This window comes from Pteropus medius, unplaced genomic scaffold (assembly GCF_902729225.1).
Source record: "Pteropus medius unplaced genomic scaffold, Ma_sr-lr_union100, whole genome shotgun sequence".
Taxonomy (NCBI): Eukaryota; Metazoa; Chordata; class Mammalia; order Chiroptera; family Pteropodidae; genus Pteropus; species Pteropus medius.
Genome location: NW_024340849.1, coordinates 15,367,420 through 15,384,104, shown reverse-complemented (window position 1 = coordinate 15,384,104; position 16,685 = coordinate 15,367,420). Strand labels below are relative to the sequence as shown.

The 16,685-nt window shown below is 36.7% G+C and overlaps 2 protein-coding genes across 6 annotated transcripts in view; one reads left to right on the top strand and one right to left on the bottom strand.

Annotated features, from left to right (window-relative positions):
* Window positions 1-543: 543 nt before the first annotated feature.
* Window positions 544-16,685, bottom strand: part of STARD6 (StAR related lipid transfer domain containing 6) — a 20,545-nt gene continuing 4,403 nt past the window's right edge. The window contains exons 1-9 of one of the 3 annotated variants that reach the window (XM_039841298.1): window positions 14,333-14,437; window positions 13,817-14,103; window positions 13,231-13,314; window positions 11,846-11,939; window positions 11,606-11,655; window positions 7,783-7,909; window positions 4,592-4,709; window positions 2,290-2,383; window positions 549-1,068 (exon numbers count right to left, since the gene is read on the bottom strand). In XM_039841298.1, the coding sequence (XP_039697232.1) occupies window positions 867-1,068; window positions 2,290-2,383; window positions 4,592-4,709; window positions 7,783-7,909; window positions 11,606-11,655; window positions 11,846-11,935 (681 nt within the window). In that variant the 5' untranslated portion in view covers window positions 11,936-11,939; window positions 13,231-13,314; window positions 13,817-14,103; window positions 14,333-14,437 and the 3' untranslated portion in view covers window positions 549-866. Of the gene's footprint in view, window positions 1,069-2,289; window positions 2,384-4,591; window positions 4,710-7,782; window positions 7,910-11,605; window positions 11,656-11,845; window positions 11,940-13,230; window positions 13,315-13,816; window positions 14,104-14,332; window positions 14,438-16,685 lie in introns of those variants that run through there. The other 2 variants (XM_039841304.1, XM_039841312.1) reach the window with 2 other exon arrangements.
* CUNH18orf54 (chromosome unknown C18orf54 homolog) overlaps window positions 14,537-16,685 on the top strand; it is a 23,496-nt gene continuing 21,347 nt past the window's right edge. For 2 of the 3 annotated variants that reach the window (XM_039841245.1, XM_039841235.1), the window contains exons 1-3: window positions 14,537-14,936; window positions 15,552-15,638; window positions 16,478-16,650. The gene's annotated coding sequence lies outside the window, so the exon portion shown is untranslated. The remainder of the gene's footprint in view (window positions 14,937-15,551; window positions 15,639-16,477; window positions 16,651-16,685) is intronic. The other variant, XM_039841255.1, reaches the window with a different exon arrangement.

The following is a 16,685-nucleotide window of genomic DNA, read 5'->3' as shown; positions in this document are numbered from 1 at the left end:
ATGTGGGGTGGAAGATCACCTCTCTGCTCGGCCCCACTGAAACTGTAGGTAAGGCGGTGCAATTTTTAGGTTGCTGTTTGGCTGGCATTATCAAAAAGATTTTTATTCTGGTAGGCCACCCTTTTGTTCATAGCCACTCTTATGGCTAGGAGGAACAGGCTTCTTCTTGAAGCTCTTGTTCCTAATGGTGGCTCCAAGCTGGAGGCTTCTGCAGCACCCTGTGTGGAATATATGGGAGGCACTAAGGAAATGCAGAGAACTCACTGTATGTCATTCCTCCAGTCCCAAAGGTCCTAGGAAGTTTGCCTTCTTTCCACCTGTGCTTGAGGCTTCTATGCTTGTTTGTTGTGCTTTTGCAGGGTCTTACTTGTAAGAGGAAGGGTGTGGGCAGGATGGGCTACTACATCTTGGCCAGGACCACAAATTGATTCATGACTCAGTTTTAAGTTCTAGATATCATTAGTCATAATTCTAGTGGAATTCCTTTCAGGTTTTATGTTCACATTTCCTACAATTATCAACTTAAGCAGTAAGTGAAGGAAAAACAATTTAAAATATATTTTAATCTTTAATTAATGCTGACCTCTGACTGAATATGCTTTTTCAATGATTCTTTTGCAAAGCATTTTCCGAGGGAAAAAAAGCAAAAGATAACAGAGAATTAAGAACATCTGTTATTTATCATTATTCTTATATGTGATTAAAAACTATTTAATGCTGTTCTTTTATACAATTATGAGTTCTTATTTTCACAAAGTACCTTCAGTAATTTGCACAAGAATACTGTCTGGAATAGTTTCACAGTATTTATGCTTATGGACTTAGAAGTAAACTGCAGGAACTGCCACACATGATCTTAAATGGCCTCATTTCTTCTTTAGGGGTGATGAATGACCATTATGATGACATCCGCGTCCTACTGTAGCTTTGTGTGTCTTTATTCCATCCTTTGCATTGAGGATGAAGCTTACTAAATTGGAAGGCATGGTTGCTTCAATTACTGATGGGGACAGTTTTCCTCTCATTTCTGTCTGGACAAACATCACTAATTTGGAATGTGCTGGGTTCCTGTAAATGAAGAGTTAAAAATATGAAGAACTTTTAGATTTATTGCATTTACAAATTTATAGAGAGCAGGAGTCTTGTCTTATTCTCTCCATAGTGCTTATCATAGGATACTAAAGGAAAAAAAAAGAGAGTGATTTTTACACTCATAAACATTTTACATAAAAATATTAAGTAGTCAGACTGTGTGTTAAAGTCTTCAGTTTTAGTAAGCGTTTCCTTCCTGTCATATTGACTTGTTTAAATTAAAAAGTAATGTATGCTCCTGAATATTTAAATAATTTTCATAATTATTCCAAACTTTCTGTCCCCAGATACAATCACTACTTATGATTTTGACTGTATCTTTTCAGACTATTGTCTATGTATATACAAAGTAGCATACATATGTACATATATGCACCCCATATATACACACATGTACATTTTTGGTTTTATAAAAATGAGATTTTTCTATAACTAGTTTTATTTTCCTCTTAGCAGGATATCATGTCCCTCTTTCTGTGTCAATACATATAGATCAGCTTGTTATTTTTTTCTCATATTGTGAGGTTTATATCTGACCAATATAAAGTTTTTATGTGTCAGTATCTTTTACTCATAAAATCACTTAGCAATAATTAAAATTTAGGAATCTGTGAAATGATACACATTAAATTAATGTACATGTATATACAGAATGTGTATTTTATGTTACCATTTTATTATCCCTAGGCTGGCCATCTGTAGGTAATGTCTAACTTCTTATTTCTCCAGCTCTTTCCTTATCTGAATATACCTACTGGATGTCTCATTCTGCAGCTATCTGTTCTCAGTAGGTAATCTATTGGAAAAAATTCCCTCAAGGTAAAGCATTCATTGCTGATAAATCTATGTGTATTATAAGGAAATTTATTTTTAATTCACAAAAATTCCTTAATAATTCACAGAAGTGACTAATGGAGAAATATAAAACATTAGGTTAAGGTTAACCAGGGATGAGGCGTGTGGAATTTTGTGTATGTGTGACTAGTCACAGAAACCTCAAATCGTACTTTATATGGGATCATCCTGATTATATTTAAGATGAAAATACTTATAAAAATTATTTAAAGATCACATTTAAGGGTAATTTTCTTTCCAACAGAATATGCTGGTACACATTTCTACTAATGAGTTAGGAATCCTTTATTAAATCACAAACTGAACTAAAAAACTGTTAAAATAAACGCAAATAACACTTACTCTTGCAGAGGTGAACATATATAGCCACAAGCATGGTTGTAACCACGGATATAATTTGAAGATGGAGGATATGCTGGAAAGTCCACACTTTTAGCTAAGTGATTAAAAAAATTAAAATTAAACCTATTTCACAAAGGTAAAAAATTCTATTTCCAGTAGCATATTTTAAAAAATGTATGACACAACTTTTAATTTAACTTAGTCATTCTCAGCATTTGTTTTATACATGTGCATGTATGTTTGTACATATGAATGTATACACAGGCCAAAACTGAGAAAATGCTTGTCTGAGCACTATTGTCTTCTTACAGTTTTTCATGCTAGAATTTCTAAAGGTGCTGCTTTTACACATAGGAAAAACTGTTAAAAGTGTCATTTAGTCACTTTCTGAGATTTGAAGCAAAAGAAGAAACCACAAAGAAAGAAGAGTGGGTTTATAGATTTCTTGTTAATCAATTTTTAAATAAAATATTTGATGTGTTTATTTGGTCTGTTAAAAAGATACTTTTAAATGCTGTTTTCTGCCAATTCCCTAACTTTAAAGTGTAACTAAAAATGAGTAGAATCTGTTTTAGGAATTATACAACATAACTATATTGTATATGAATGTAGAAGGTGATTTGATTACAATTAAGTTTATAATTTATGTACTCTTTCTAAAAATATTTTAAAATATTTGTTTTTCTGTGCATTTGAATCCTGCTCTTTATGGAGAAGATGGATTTTCCTATAAGCCATCAATTCTGAAGAAAATACAATGGTAAGCACTAGCTTATGTCTAGCTTACGAGACAAATGCGGTGAATGAATTTTCTATTTTCATGACCTGTTCATCATCTTAACAGAGCCTATTATGGTGGCATAATGGTACTGCCAGAAGTGATACTAACATATTTTTTCTGTTTAAAGTATGGAGATTTTGTCTTTAAAAAAATTTTTGTTACATTCCACAAACAAATACGGGTCTTTTTTGAGGCATACTGGGTGGTAGTTAGGACAGATTTTGGAAAATAATGAAGACTTGAGCTTTAATTCTGGTTCAGCTACTTGCTGTTATGTAACGTATTTTCTATATACTTCGGTTTCCTTACTAAGTGAGATAAAGCATGCACAATATTTAGCTCAAAGCAAGGTACCTAATAAGCTAAACAATAGCAAAAGAAAATTAAGAAAACATCAGTATTCACTGATAATTCATTCAAAGAAACTGCTTAAAGCAAATTCAGTACTGATCACTGAGTGACTGGTTACTACTATTTGTTGATTTTAACTTCCATACCTCTTTTTTACTACTAAAAATGAGATAGAAATAGTCTGCTTTCAAAACACAGAAAATAACAGATCTATGATTCAGTCAGCATTTTGTGTTGTAGGCAGTAAATTCATTTTTATCTGCCCTCATTTAAAAAATGAGACAACTAAATGACAACTACTTGAAACTACATGAGACAACTCCGTGAAAGTGATGGATGTCAGTTATCAGTGGACTGCGGCAGGGCTGACGGCGTGAGGGCTGTGACTCAGTCTGGACTCTGACACTTAGCACTATAGATATAGAGTAACTGAAACCTTGTTGGAAAATAATAATTCACAACACTTAACTGTCTCTGTTCTCAAGTAGTTAACAGAAGGAATGCTCTTCCGATAGTAATGGTGAGATTAAACTGAAGCATGCAGAAAAACAGGGTCTTAGCCACTGCCCTAGAAATCCCTTCACTGTGTCTTATCTTGAGTTGTCTGGGTCTAAAGGTCTGTGGATATGAACTGGTACCTTTTAAGTGAATAATGCAAGTTAGGAAATGGTTACACATTGGGGTTTTACAGAGTGACATATTTTGGGGGGCTAAGGATATATCAGAACCTCCGGTTTCTGAAAGAAATAGAAGCACATTTATGTGTAGACCCACCTAGTGAAAATTTCTTCAGGAGTTTTATCAGTTACTGGATATGCCCATTCTATGCAATTCAAATATAAAATATGCATAAAGATTAATTTTGTTTTTTAGTAGTTTTAAAATGTATGCTCTTAAGTTTTAGCCTGCAAGTATCTATCGGTACTCAGTGCTCAGACTCTATGCTGCAAAAAGGCCAGGCAGTGCCATGATCATCAACTATGATGTAAATGGCACCTGCAGAGTTGGGTAAAACATCAGGCTTATTTACATTATACCTGTATTTATTAGTCTAAGTAGCTTAAAAACAAAGGATTGAAAATATATTTCTCCCAAAATATAAGTTAAAGGAAAAACATTTATTAATGACTCATAGTAATTCTAAAATGTGGGCAAAATGTTTCAACTTACAACTGATAACATTCACATTCCCTTCGTAGCGCTTGAAGTACACTAAGTCGATAAAGTCTCGGGGGGAAATTGAGCCCATAGCAAAACTCTGTGTAATGCTATGACATATGAATGTGTCCTGAAACAAATCAAACCATAAAGATTGCAACAATTATTTAATATCCGTTCTTTCGAATGCTACCACCAAAATTTCACTGCACCAGGTGGTCTCTGTTCGGAAAAAGCAGGGCTTTGAAGTTTTAAACTTATCACCAAATCAGCTTGCATTTTCAGTGTTAAAGGAACATTAGATCTATAATTATAAGTGTAAGGCAACAAAAGCAAAAAGTGGGACTACATCACACTAAAAACCTTCTGCACAGCAAAGGAAACCATCAACAAAATGAAAAAGCAACCTACAGAATGGGAGAAAATATTTGCAAATCACGTTATCTAATAAGGACTTTTTATAATTATAAATGCGGAAAAGGAAATCCTGATATCTACTCTTTGAAATTTGAGATGAAGAAATTGAAGCCTAACAGCTGAAATCACATGCACAACTAGAGATAAGTACAGAACTAGGACCCAGATTTCCTGATTCCCAGAATAGTGCTGTTTCTACCACTCCACACTGGCTAGGTAATATATTTCTGAAAAATATATTTATTTAATACCTATAGCTAAAAGACCTAAAATTAAATGACCAATGTTATATGCTGTCATCTAGTCAAATAGGGAGGGTGTTGAATGGCCTAAGTGCAACTTTCTTTCCCATAGATAAGCTCCCTTAGCCAACAGGATCAGGCACAGTTCCTACTTATCCTGGAGTAGTGGGTTTCAGTTCCCTGCTAGCCTGGAGAATTATTGCAACAACTAGTTGCAACCTCCTGTAGGAATCAGGGGTCACCTCAAACTAGATACTACAAAACCTGCCTCGCTGGTTATTCACTCTATTACTGAATGTAACACACATGTTATACTGCATGGCATGATGGGTCCTTGAGAGTTTAGACAAGCTACTCCATGGTATTGTTTCTTCAGCATCCATTTTGTTTGGCCAAGCAGGCTGCAGGGACCTTAATCCGACACTAGCCCTCTCATGCAAGTGCATGCCCTAGATAACAGCTCATACTCACAAGCAAATGTAAGTTCCTGATATGACTTTCCCAATAGCCCTGTGTTCAACAGTCTCCCCCACCTTCCAGAGCCCTCCTTCCCCTTGAAACCCTTAGATAAGACCCCTGTAGAGCTCACCAAACCCCTGCTCTTTTGGTTTGAATTAACTGATCAGGCCTTAGCCTGGGAACCCCAAAGCACTCCACCCACAGACCCTAAGAAAGGCATGTGTCTCAGGTTCTGCCTCTCTTTGCCTATAACCTACCCTGACTTCCCTGGCTGGCCCCTTGAGGCTTGCTGTGTATTTCTCTAGGACCTGTGAGTAATAAATTTCTCTACTTCAATTTCTCCTATGTCTTTTGTTGAAAAATGGCTCACCATCCAGCACCCTATGCCACTTAATAAATGTTAATTTAACAAAGTCATAAACAGCCCTTCCTGGGGTGTGATTATTAATAAACTATTAATCTCATTTGTCTAGTATCAAGTATCGTATTTGACCACCCCTATAACCCTAGAGCAGGAATCTCTCACCAATGGGGTGAATGAGTCAATTAACACACACCACTGAAAATAAATACTATAAATATTCATAGGAAGGTAAAATAGTTCTTATAGGGTAGTGCTATTCAGAGATACTGTGGCAAGTGTAAAGGGCCTGGAATTTGGAATCAGGAGATCAGGTCCAAATCTTCGTTCTACCATGTATTGTTGGCTGTGGTGACCTTGAGCAAGTCACATAATTTCTCTGATTCTGCTTTCAAGTGTTTTGATGCCAAGTCTAATACTCTTTCCATTATTACAGCTGACTTGCAGCAACAGCAGAAATATCTGAAATGCTAATGAAACTGTATAATTAGTATCATATGATCATGAATGAAAGAGCCCAATGTTTGGATTTTCATTTGTGATGGATCATGTTTCTCATACTGAATGTTCAAATCCAAGAGGGTCATGGACATGTGTGTTTTTGTCGATATGAACTTCAAGGCCTGTCAGATGAAGCTGACTCACCTTCCTGGGCTTCTCCACAACTTTTCCCCATCCCCTGACTTTAAGATCAGTTTAATAAAAGGAGGTAAAAGGTAATGTACAGAGTTCTACATAAATGACAAGAGTGGCAGATTTAGTTGTGGGAATTTGTTTGTTCTGATGATTGGAACATGGTTTGGAGACTCAAAAGAACCAAAGACCCAGTGAATTTTAGAAATATAACTGTGAAAATTATAAAAGTTTGCTTTGCTCCAATATTCACCTCTTTCTAATAAAGTTATTGGCCAAAAATGTAGGATGCAATTTTTAAAAACAGCTTACCAAGGTATCATTTACATACCAGAAAGTGTAACAGTCTCAATAAGAGGTCTATAGTATGTTGTACCAAAGTTTGGAATCCCTTCTCCGACTTCTGCCCTGTTTCTACCTCTTTTTACCACCTCTCATTCTTCCTCTCTCATTACATTCACTTTGGTGTCTTCCTGAGCTTTCACTCTACCCTCACCTCATACTGTTCATTTCTTCTCCCTTGTAAGCCCTACTTGCCTCTATGACTTTAACTTCCTACGCCAATTACCTGTATTTTTGTTTTTATTCTCTCTTCATCTCTGAGATAATGTATTTCAGTGTTTCTAAAACTACTACAATCTATGTTATTTCACACTTTATCTTACTCTTAAAGGTTACATGCTATTTGTTCTTAAGTCCTTACAATATGTGTCTGCATTATTCCTATTATCTAATGTATTAGGACTAATATAAATCTACTGACTTCCTATTAACAGGCATGCTTAATCTTTTTTCTCCACCTCATGCAGGAGAATCCATGAATTCATCCCCTCATAATCAAAGGCACACATCTTCAAGAGAGCTGAGCAGATTCAGAATGTAGTATGCATTTAAAACAGAATGAAGCTAATTGGAATTAAACTCTTGAATAATAAAGGAAGTTTTAAGGCTTTTATAAAGATTTCAGCTCAGTTTGAATCTATAAAATATGAAGGGTCTAAATAATAATATAGATTAAGAAACTTAAATCACTAAGATATAACTAAAACTGTATTAATACAATAAAAGTCCAATAGTAAACAACATATTACCGGATCAATCTTTTGCACCATATTGTACACCTTCAGTGATTTATCCCATGTAACTCTGTTTTCAGGTTTGTAGAGGAAATCAGAGAGTTTACATGTTGATTCTGGAATTATTCCTTCAACACGATATCTACAGTTAGCAAAATTAAAAAAATTTAAAATTTAACAAGTAGTCTAAGTGGAAAATATGTTACCATAGTATAAAGTAGACTAGCAAATAACGGTAAAAAAAACTTGAAGGTAAAGTCAGCAATTCAAAACACTAATATTCAATTGTAAGTAAGCAAGGTTTATTTAAATATGCATTGCAATAATTAATATAAATTGTTTCAAAATGTATTTTCCTGCAAATTTTATTTATATTTCTAGAGTTGTCTTTTTAAAAAGGCTACTTTCACTTAGGATTTTTCTAAAATCTTTCTCATAAATATGTATCTGCTATTTTATCATAAGCCAACAGTAACTGATGAGAAGTTTGTGTGGTTATACAGTATTGTGTTCTAATTCTTAATTTAAGGATGTAATGTGATCTAAATCAGAGGTGAGCAAACTTTTCAGTAGAGGGCCAAATAGTAAATAATTTAGGCTTTGTGGCCTGTACCGCTGCTATTCAACTTTGCTAGTATAGCAGTAAAGCAGCTAGACAATATATAATGAAAAAGCATGTCTATGTTACAATTAAACTTTATTTATAGACACTGACTTTTGGATTTCATTTATTTTTCACATGCCAGGATTTGGGTAAGTAACTAACATTTTTGTTTATCCATCAATGAAATTGGATTTGCTTATTCATCAATGAAATTAAGATAAAACTAGATTAAAACCCACTATTTAGCAAAAGGTTAAACTAGATTAAAACCTCCTATTTAGCAAAAGGTTATTAAATGAAAATGAAGTATGAACAATATTGGCTATAGTCTCTCTCCCTGTTATTCATTCTTCCCAAACTAAGGGACTAGGTTTAAGTAAAATCAAATTTTAAACCTCTAAAAAGTTAAAATTTCTGGAGGATGTGATAAAAAAAACCAACCGCCATTATTACAGAAAATAGTTGTCATATTTATGAAAAGTTCTTTCTCTGCACCTTTTAGGTTTAGTAAACAAGGAATTTATTAGACTTTTTTTTGTTTGTTAATTTCTCTTTAAAAAGCTCAGTTGGTCTCTAATTTTCTCTATGAGATATTCTCATATTTTCTTAGTAAGGTTTCCTTCCTTCAGATGTGGCTTAGCTGATTGGCAAGCATCTCCCCAGCCATAAACAGATTAATTAGCAAAAGGGCTGAAGTCTTATTGGCTCAAGAGACTTAAGTATAACTTCTGACCCATCACTAACTGAATAAGGCATTCTGACAATTTTAAAATAAAATCATACTTATTGCTGGTGCTCTGGAAGAAGGTGTGTATGCCTAAGGCTGTGCCCTCTGAGTAATGACTGGTGATACAACTTCCATGCTACTTGTCCCTGGCCAAATGCAGGGCAAAACCATAAAACCCCCTGAACTGTGAAAACAGAGAGAGGTAGGCAGGGGCTAGATAGTACCTTGCAGAGCATGATAAAGGGTTTGCATTTTATTTCAGATGCAATGGGAAGCCTTTAGATTTTAGGCAGGAGAGAGATAATCTGACTTATATGTTTTAAAAATCTACTTTGGCCATGGTGTGAAGAATAGGATGTAGTCCACTAAGAGTAGACGCATGGAGTCTATTAGGAGTTACTGAAATAATCTGGATGAGAGATGATGGTTGCCTGCACTAGGACGGTAGCAGAGAGAAAATGAAAAGTAAATGACTTCTCTCTATACATATCTAGTCAATTTGAGCTTCTATTACAATCCAAATCTGAGATCAGTGATCTAATACCTAGGCCAATGTTTTACAAGCATGTTCTTGGTCAAACATTTGGAAAAGTTTGAATTAAACAACTATCTTTACTTTAGGACTTCTCTGAACTTTAAGAGTGAATCTCCAAGAAGGGAACATAGTCTGGAGTGCTTTGAAACACTTGTTCGACATTTCATCCCATTTCCCTGTACAGGGGCACTTTGAAGAATTACATTTCTCAGATATTAGTTGGGTAAAGTGTATTAGAACACACTATACATCCCAAAGTGTACAGTTTACACTCAAGCTGCTCATTCTAAATTCATATGCATATATTTCTTCCTTTACTGACAACTTTTTAAATAAAGTTTATTTAAAGGGCTGGACCTAGTAACAAATTTCATACATAAAGTATATAATAAAACTATTCTTCTAGTTAACTGAATACTGTAAAAGTGATGGGAAGTCACGTCCAAGATTAGGTTGCAGAAAGATTTTGGCTTCTGTCTTTTTTGCTTTCTTTTGCTGTCTCCTAGAGCCTTCACTCTGAGGTAAGCAGACTGCCGTGCTGTGAATAGCCCTGTGGAGAGGCCCATTTGTCAAGGAACTGAGAAAGTATTCCAGCCTAGAGCCATCCTGCCACCCACCATCTAAGTGAGAGTGGAAGCAAAGCTGCCCTCAGATGAGACCTGAATTCCAGCCTATATCTTGAATGCAGCTTTGTGAGGATAGCTGAAGCAGAGGCACCAAGCTAAGCTACACCTGGATTCCTGACCTGCAGAAACCATAAGGTATAAATGTCTGTTAAGTCACAATGGTAAGGAGGTAAGGTATTGCGCATCAATGACCAGTACACAGTTTATATAAATTTCACTTAAAATGTGAGTGTAGAAGGTTCCTTTTGTCTGTGTGTGTTTAGGTTTGCATGAAAGAATAAATATCTCTGGTCAAAAAAATTTCAGTGAAGCTTTAAAACAGCCTAATTGTGGCTATTTCTTAAATGGCTCTAGGTATTTTATATAGCACTACCTTGCATGTAAACACTCAGGAAGTATTTGTTGAATGAATAAATTCCAAGTTTTCTTTGATGTACAGGTTGCTGTCTAATCCATAAGACCCCAAAACTGCAAATATCCAAAAGTTTATTCCCCTTGTGTACCTGGGCTAGATCTTACCCATTCCCCTCTCAGTCTACTTTTGAAAGTGCCACTGTGAGAATCATTATTTAGATAAAGACAGTGATGGTCTTCCTGAAAATTATTGAAATGAATAGGAGAAAGCATGCCAACTGAACACAATGAATAGGAGAAAGCATGCCAACTGAACACAAAAACAGGAGGTAAGTAAATTCTAGTCAGATGAAAAAAGGGCAAGAAACACAAAATGAAGTAGTTGAAAGGAGTGAATTCTTTAAAAAATTGAATAAAATATGGTTTTCTTAACAACATATGATGATCTCATGGCATTAATGGGATATCATGAACAATAACTAAATGAACAACTCTTTAAAAAATAAGGTTAAAAATGTCAGCAGTTTCCCTTAGTGTATTTGTATTTGAAATAACAGGATCCTCAAAAATATCCTTAAAAGCTGCTTACTAAAAAAATTACATATATCAGAAAAAGAAATAAATTGGGGAAATAAACTATTCTTAATGGGTCATTTAATAGAAAAGTGAAGTGTTTAAAAGACCACAAAATATTATTGTAATTACCAATCTGCTTTTATAATGATTGTTTCTTGAAGTGGATATTTCCTATCCTAATGAATTATTCACTAGGAAAGATTTTTTTTATGATTGTCTTCAGGTTTGAAAATGATTAGATGGTACATAATTGCTCTATTTTATTAATATCATTTTTCAACTAAGTCACTAAATTATTAATTTCTATTTCCTGATTATCAAGTAATGTATTATCACTAATGAAGCTGCATTAAATTCTACATACATCAATGCCACCGAATTTAAAACAATGATTGTAAATAGAAAATTATACTCACAGATTTCCATGGAATTTTTTGGAAGCCTTGCTGGAAACGGTTATTTTTTTCTCAAAAGGGAATAAAAATTCACAGATAAATTAGCTATCACATACAGAAAAATAATAAAACAAAACAAAACAAAAAACAAAGATAAAAATATATTTTTTGTTTGTAAAAAATATTTTAAAAATGTCTTTACAACAAATTGCTTCACCCTAAAAAACAAACTCTTGAAACAAATTTAACTTGTTTTCTTACTGAAGTTTTAACCACTTTCCAGCCCGATGTATCTTGACCGTAACTTAAAACGTCTTGAGCAGTTTGTTGGGCAAGTGCCTTATAGTCCATCTACCTGTAAAGTTTTAAAACCAAATGATTAATAAGAATGATTAATAATCATACAAAAAGTTTTAATACTATTGCTACAGCACCCATCACATAGAAATGAACAGTAATTACTTGTTGCATGCATGCATGAATCCCTTCCTCTTTATTCACTCTTTCAAATGAGAAATCTGTGATGCAGTACACAGAGCAAGCAGGCTTTGGAGTCAAGGAGACCTGGGTCAAATCCTGTCTCTGCCATTGACTAATTGTGAACCATGTTATTTCATATTTGTTTCCCCATTTTTTCAAGTTTTCAATTTGGGATAATACCTAACCCTGTAAAATTAATGTGAAGATTAAATGAGATAATGAACTTAAATGTCCTACTCCATTCCTTGGCACATAATAGTCATTCGATAAATCATTATTATTTCTAACAGCTTACTCATGCTTCCTTTCATTTGTGAAGCATCATAATCTGTTGACCAGGTGTTCTTGGGAATTATGCTTTATAAAATGAACAGCAGTGGCAGTAAATGCTCTGAACCCTAACTTCCTCTCCAAAGGCAACTCCTGTTTTCATCTCTCCAACTTAGCTGCAGTCATACAAATACAACCAAGTACCTTCATTAGTGATAACACATTTAATACATTAGTGATAACTCAGGGTCTTTGTATTTGCTGTTCCCTCTGCTTGTAACATTCTTCCCCAATATGAATGACTGATTTCTCTTCATTGGTGTCTGTTTAAATGTCACCTCTTCAGACAGGATATCAAGTTCAAATCAATTCGGTTTAAATACATTTACTGAACCCTTCCTAGGAGTTAGCGACTGTGGTAGGTGTAGTGAAAACAGTTGAGTAAGGTATTGTTTCCGCTGTGAATGACTTTGGGAAACTCATCATCCATTTTTCAGTAAAGGGAAGCTGGCTGGTATGGTGGAAAGAATGTGACAACACAGAGCTGGATTCAAATCTTGCCTTTACCATTCACCGCCAGCTATGTTATTTTGGGTAAACTGCATAACTTTTGAACTTCCAATTTTTTCATCAAAGAGGTTAGTTTCTATTCTTAAAATAGACATTTAAAGCTATCTTTAAAAAAGCACCAAAGACTTACCTCAATAAACCTTCTTAAAGTTTATTAGAACGTGTCTTCCTTAGCTCTCACCTAAATCTCTTTAGGTTGGAACATAAATCTATTTTCTCTTGTTTAGTTCTACCGCAAGGAATGACACCTAGTTGACATTCATATTTGAAAAGCTTTCTTAAACCATTAGAACTCCCCTTTCCTAGTAGATTCTAGGTTTCTTTACCTTTCCTAAGAGATCTATTCCAGAATTTTAATAACTATTGGGACTTTTCTCCAAATCCTCATTGAGATCTCCATATTTCTTAATCTGTGAAAAAACAAAGTGGAAGTAGAATTACTTTGATCCATGAATTATATCAATATATTTGATAATTTCCTTTATATTTTCTTAGTGTCCTTTATTTACAATTTATGTCCTCATTAGGAAACATTTGTTATTTATGCCCCAAGATGGAATAAAAAGATGAGAAACATTAAAGATACCCTATGGCTGGTGCCTGACCCCAGCTTGTCTCAGCATGTAACACAGTTCTTTATTTCCTATCACAACATAGTTGATATTGACTGAACTAGGAATTGCATAGGATATTGGAAAATACCACTGAATATAAACTCCTGCAGGTACTCTGTCTTATTCATTTTCAAATCACCTAGCACTTACTGCCCCAATAAACATGTTTTATTGAACCACTCAGCTGAATTTTATAGCTTTTGGACTTTTTCGTTTACTAAGAAAAAGGAGAAGCTTAAGTTTAGTGGGCTACAAAGGGTGAAAAGAAGAACAAACAGCAAGACTAGAGTTGTATTACCTGGTGATGTAACATCGGGTGACCTGGAACATTTTCAGGTGGAGTAATCAAGGATATCTTCACCCACTGCGTCAGTGGAAAATAAACGTAAACCAATGTTGAGATGGCATCTTTTTTTGATACACCACTTGGTTGAAACCGGATTCTTCGCACCTCATATCCTGACCCAGCTTTGTAGACGGGTTCACACATGTTGTTAGTGAGTCTTTACATCTGTTTGTATTATCTCCCTCATTTTGGGATGCCTGACCGGGTCCCCAATCCGTGCTGGGTTACTGCCATTCTTCCTGGAAATTAAGGTCCCCAAGGCGTTTGTTAAATCTCATCCCTGGCCAAACTCCCTCTTCCCATCCTGCATGTGATTTGAGTGTGAGGAACTGGTGGGAAGCCCAGGAGGGAAGAAATGGGGAAGGCACTGAGGAAGGAGGAAAGGAAGCGGTTGGGGGAGCCGAGCCCCGGCAGAGATCGTGTCTTATCCCAGGGGAGGTGCTGTGAAAGCCGGTAGGCCGAGCTCACCTGGAAGGACTGGGGAGGTGAAGCTCGATCTAGGCAACTGAAATGTCAGTCGCAAGCGTCCCAAGTCTCCTTCCCCACCCGGTCCCCCCACCCCGCCCCCCCGACAGCCACGGGAACCAGCCCGAGGATCAGCCCGCCATCTGCGCAGAGCGGCGGAGAACAGCTGTGACGCGGCGCGGGGCCGCGTGCGTGGCCCGCGTGCGTGGCAGCGCCGCGGAAGTAGTCCAGAAGCCCCACCCCGGAAAGGTGCGGAGGGAGAAACCACGCTCTTTGGCAGGCAGTGCGACCTGACGCCCGCAGCGTCCCGTGACCCCTCCGGCCCTCGCCCCGCGTCTGGCTGACACCTTCCTTCCGCCCCTCACCCCCGGCGTCGGGGCACCACGCATGCGCACTGCCAGCCCGCGCCGGTCGCGTTGGTTTGAAAGCCAGCGCGGGCGTAGCGCTCCGCTGCGACGGCGGAGGAAGCTGCGAGCGAGCAGAGCTTGAAACGCTGCTGTGTCCGGGGCGGGGATGCTTTGTCGCGTATCCCGTCCGGTGACAGGCCCGAGCGTTCGGTGGGGAGTTGTGGAAGTGTGCGTTTTTATTTCTTTTTGGACCTTCGTGGGTGAGTTCGGCCGGAAAAGGGGGTGTGTTTTCGAGGGGGCGTCGCATCCTTTGACAGCCCAAGGGAAAGGCTGAAGGAAGGGTGCGGGCAGGGAAGGAGAAGACGTCTCTTGCGGGAGGGAAAGCGTTGAGAGGCTCTGCGGCTAGAGGGCAACTTTAGGGCAGGGCTCCCGGGCGTGGGAGGGTCGCGGAACGGGGCAGAGGGGACCTGACCTGGGCCTCAGGGGACTTGCGGTGTCGATTGTAACGGGCGGAGAGGGAAGGGTCTTGGGCTTTGGGGACCGTCTGCTCACGGTGACGCCAACGCAACCTGATGAATGGTTTCTGAGGAATCTGTGTCTGTGAGTCTCTGCCAGGCAGCTAGTGTCCCCAGGGGGAGGGTGTTTCCTAAAGGAGGGCGGCAGGTTTGAAACCAGCGCCCGGGAGGGGACAAGATGCTGTGGTGCAGGGGTGCCATCAAGCTTCGTTTTCCAGTTTGATTCTTTTTCTTGTACACTAGACAGATGTTCAGTTTTATAACAAATCACAGAGTTATTATTACTAAGAGTAGTTCTTAATTTCCTGTGAGCTCTTCCCATTGGTTATTAACACTGAACATTCTGTTTTTTAATCAAAGGTAGTTGAAATTTCTTGCCAGTCGTTTAACGTTCTATTCGGAATGATGTATTTCTTTTGGCGGATAGGAACGGTTACTGAAGAAATGGTAAGATACGTGGGATTTGCTTCTAAATAACCCTGTGGGAGAAATGGGTGGATAAAAAGTTTGGGTATGTTGGTAATTGAAGCAGGGTGATGGGTGCATAGGAGCTTATTAAACTTTTTTCTACATTTGTATACTTTTGGAAACTTTCCACAATTAAAGTTCAGTTGTAGATTTTCTTTTTGCCTCCTGTGAATAAATGTTATTACCTCCTTACTGAGAACCGTAATCCAGCAGCTTCACCTTTTAGGGTTTTGTTTTTGTTTTTCAGTTTTTGTAAAATCAAACACCTGTACTGTGTTTGAATAAGGGAGAAAACGTTTGGTCAAGCTTATTATCCAAGCAATATTTACTTGAGAAAATTTAAACATCATTAGTGATGTTTAAATGATGTTTAAACATCATTAGTGAGTTGAGTAAAGAAAGGACAAAACTGGCTTACTCTAGCCATTTAAAAAAATAATTCATCTATATTAAGTTTATTGGGGTGACATTGGTTAATAACATCTATTGATTTAATTTTAAAAGAATGTCATGTACTGAGGTAGTGACTGTTCATTCTGTTATTTCTTAGGTTTTTAAATATAGAACCTATTATTGCTACATTAAAGTAAACAGAAATTCTCTCCATTTTAATAATGGAAAACAGTAAAATGAATACATTGTCAATTTCCTAATTAAGTATCCTTGAAAAGAGAAGAGGGCTGACTCTGTTTCACATAAGAATGGAAAATAGGGTAGTACCAAAAATGAAGGTTAGAAAATTATTATTAACAATGTTATTTTAGGAAAAGAACATTTTGGTAGCTCATTTTATGGTGTGACTTGTAGTTTCTTTATAGATAGATATTATTTTGTTCTCCCAAGACGTTGGGGGTGAAAGGGTTGTCTAAAGTTACATCTCAGCATTTACAATTTTGAAAGTAGATATTCTCCACTGCTCTTTCCTGTTCATAATACCTCATTTGCTGCCTTTAAACATTTATGGAGCACCTGCCATCTGTAGTGCATGACGGTAAGCTTATGAATTTAAAAATATTCTGTATAGGG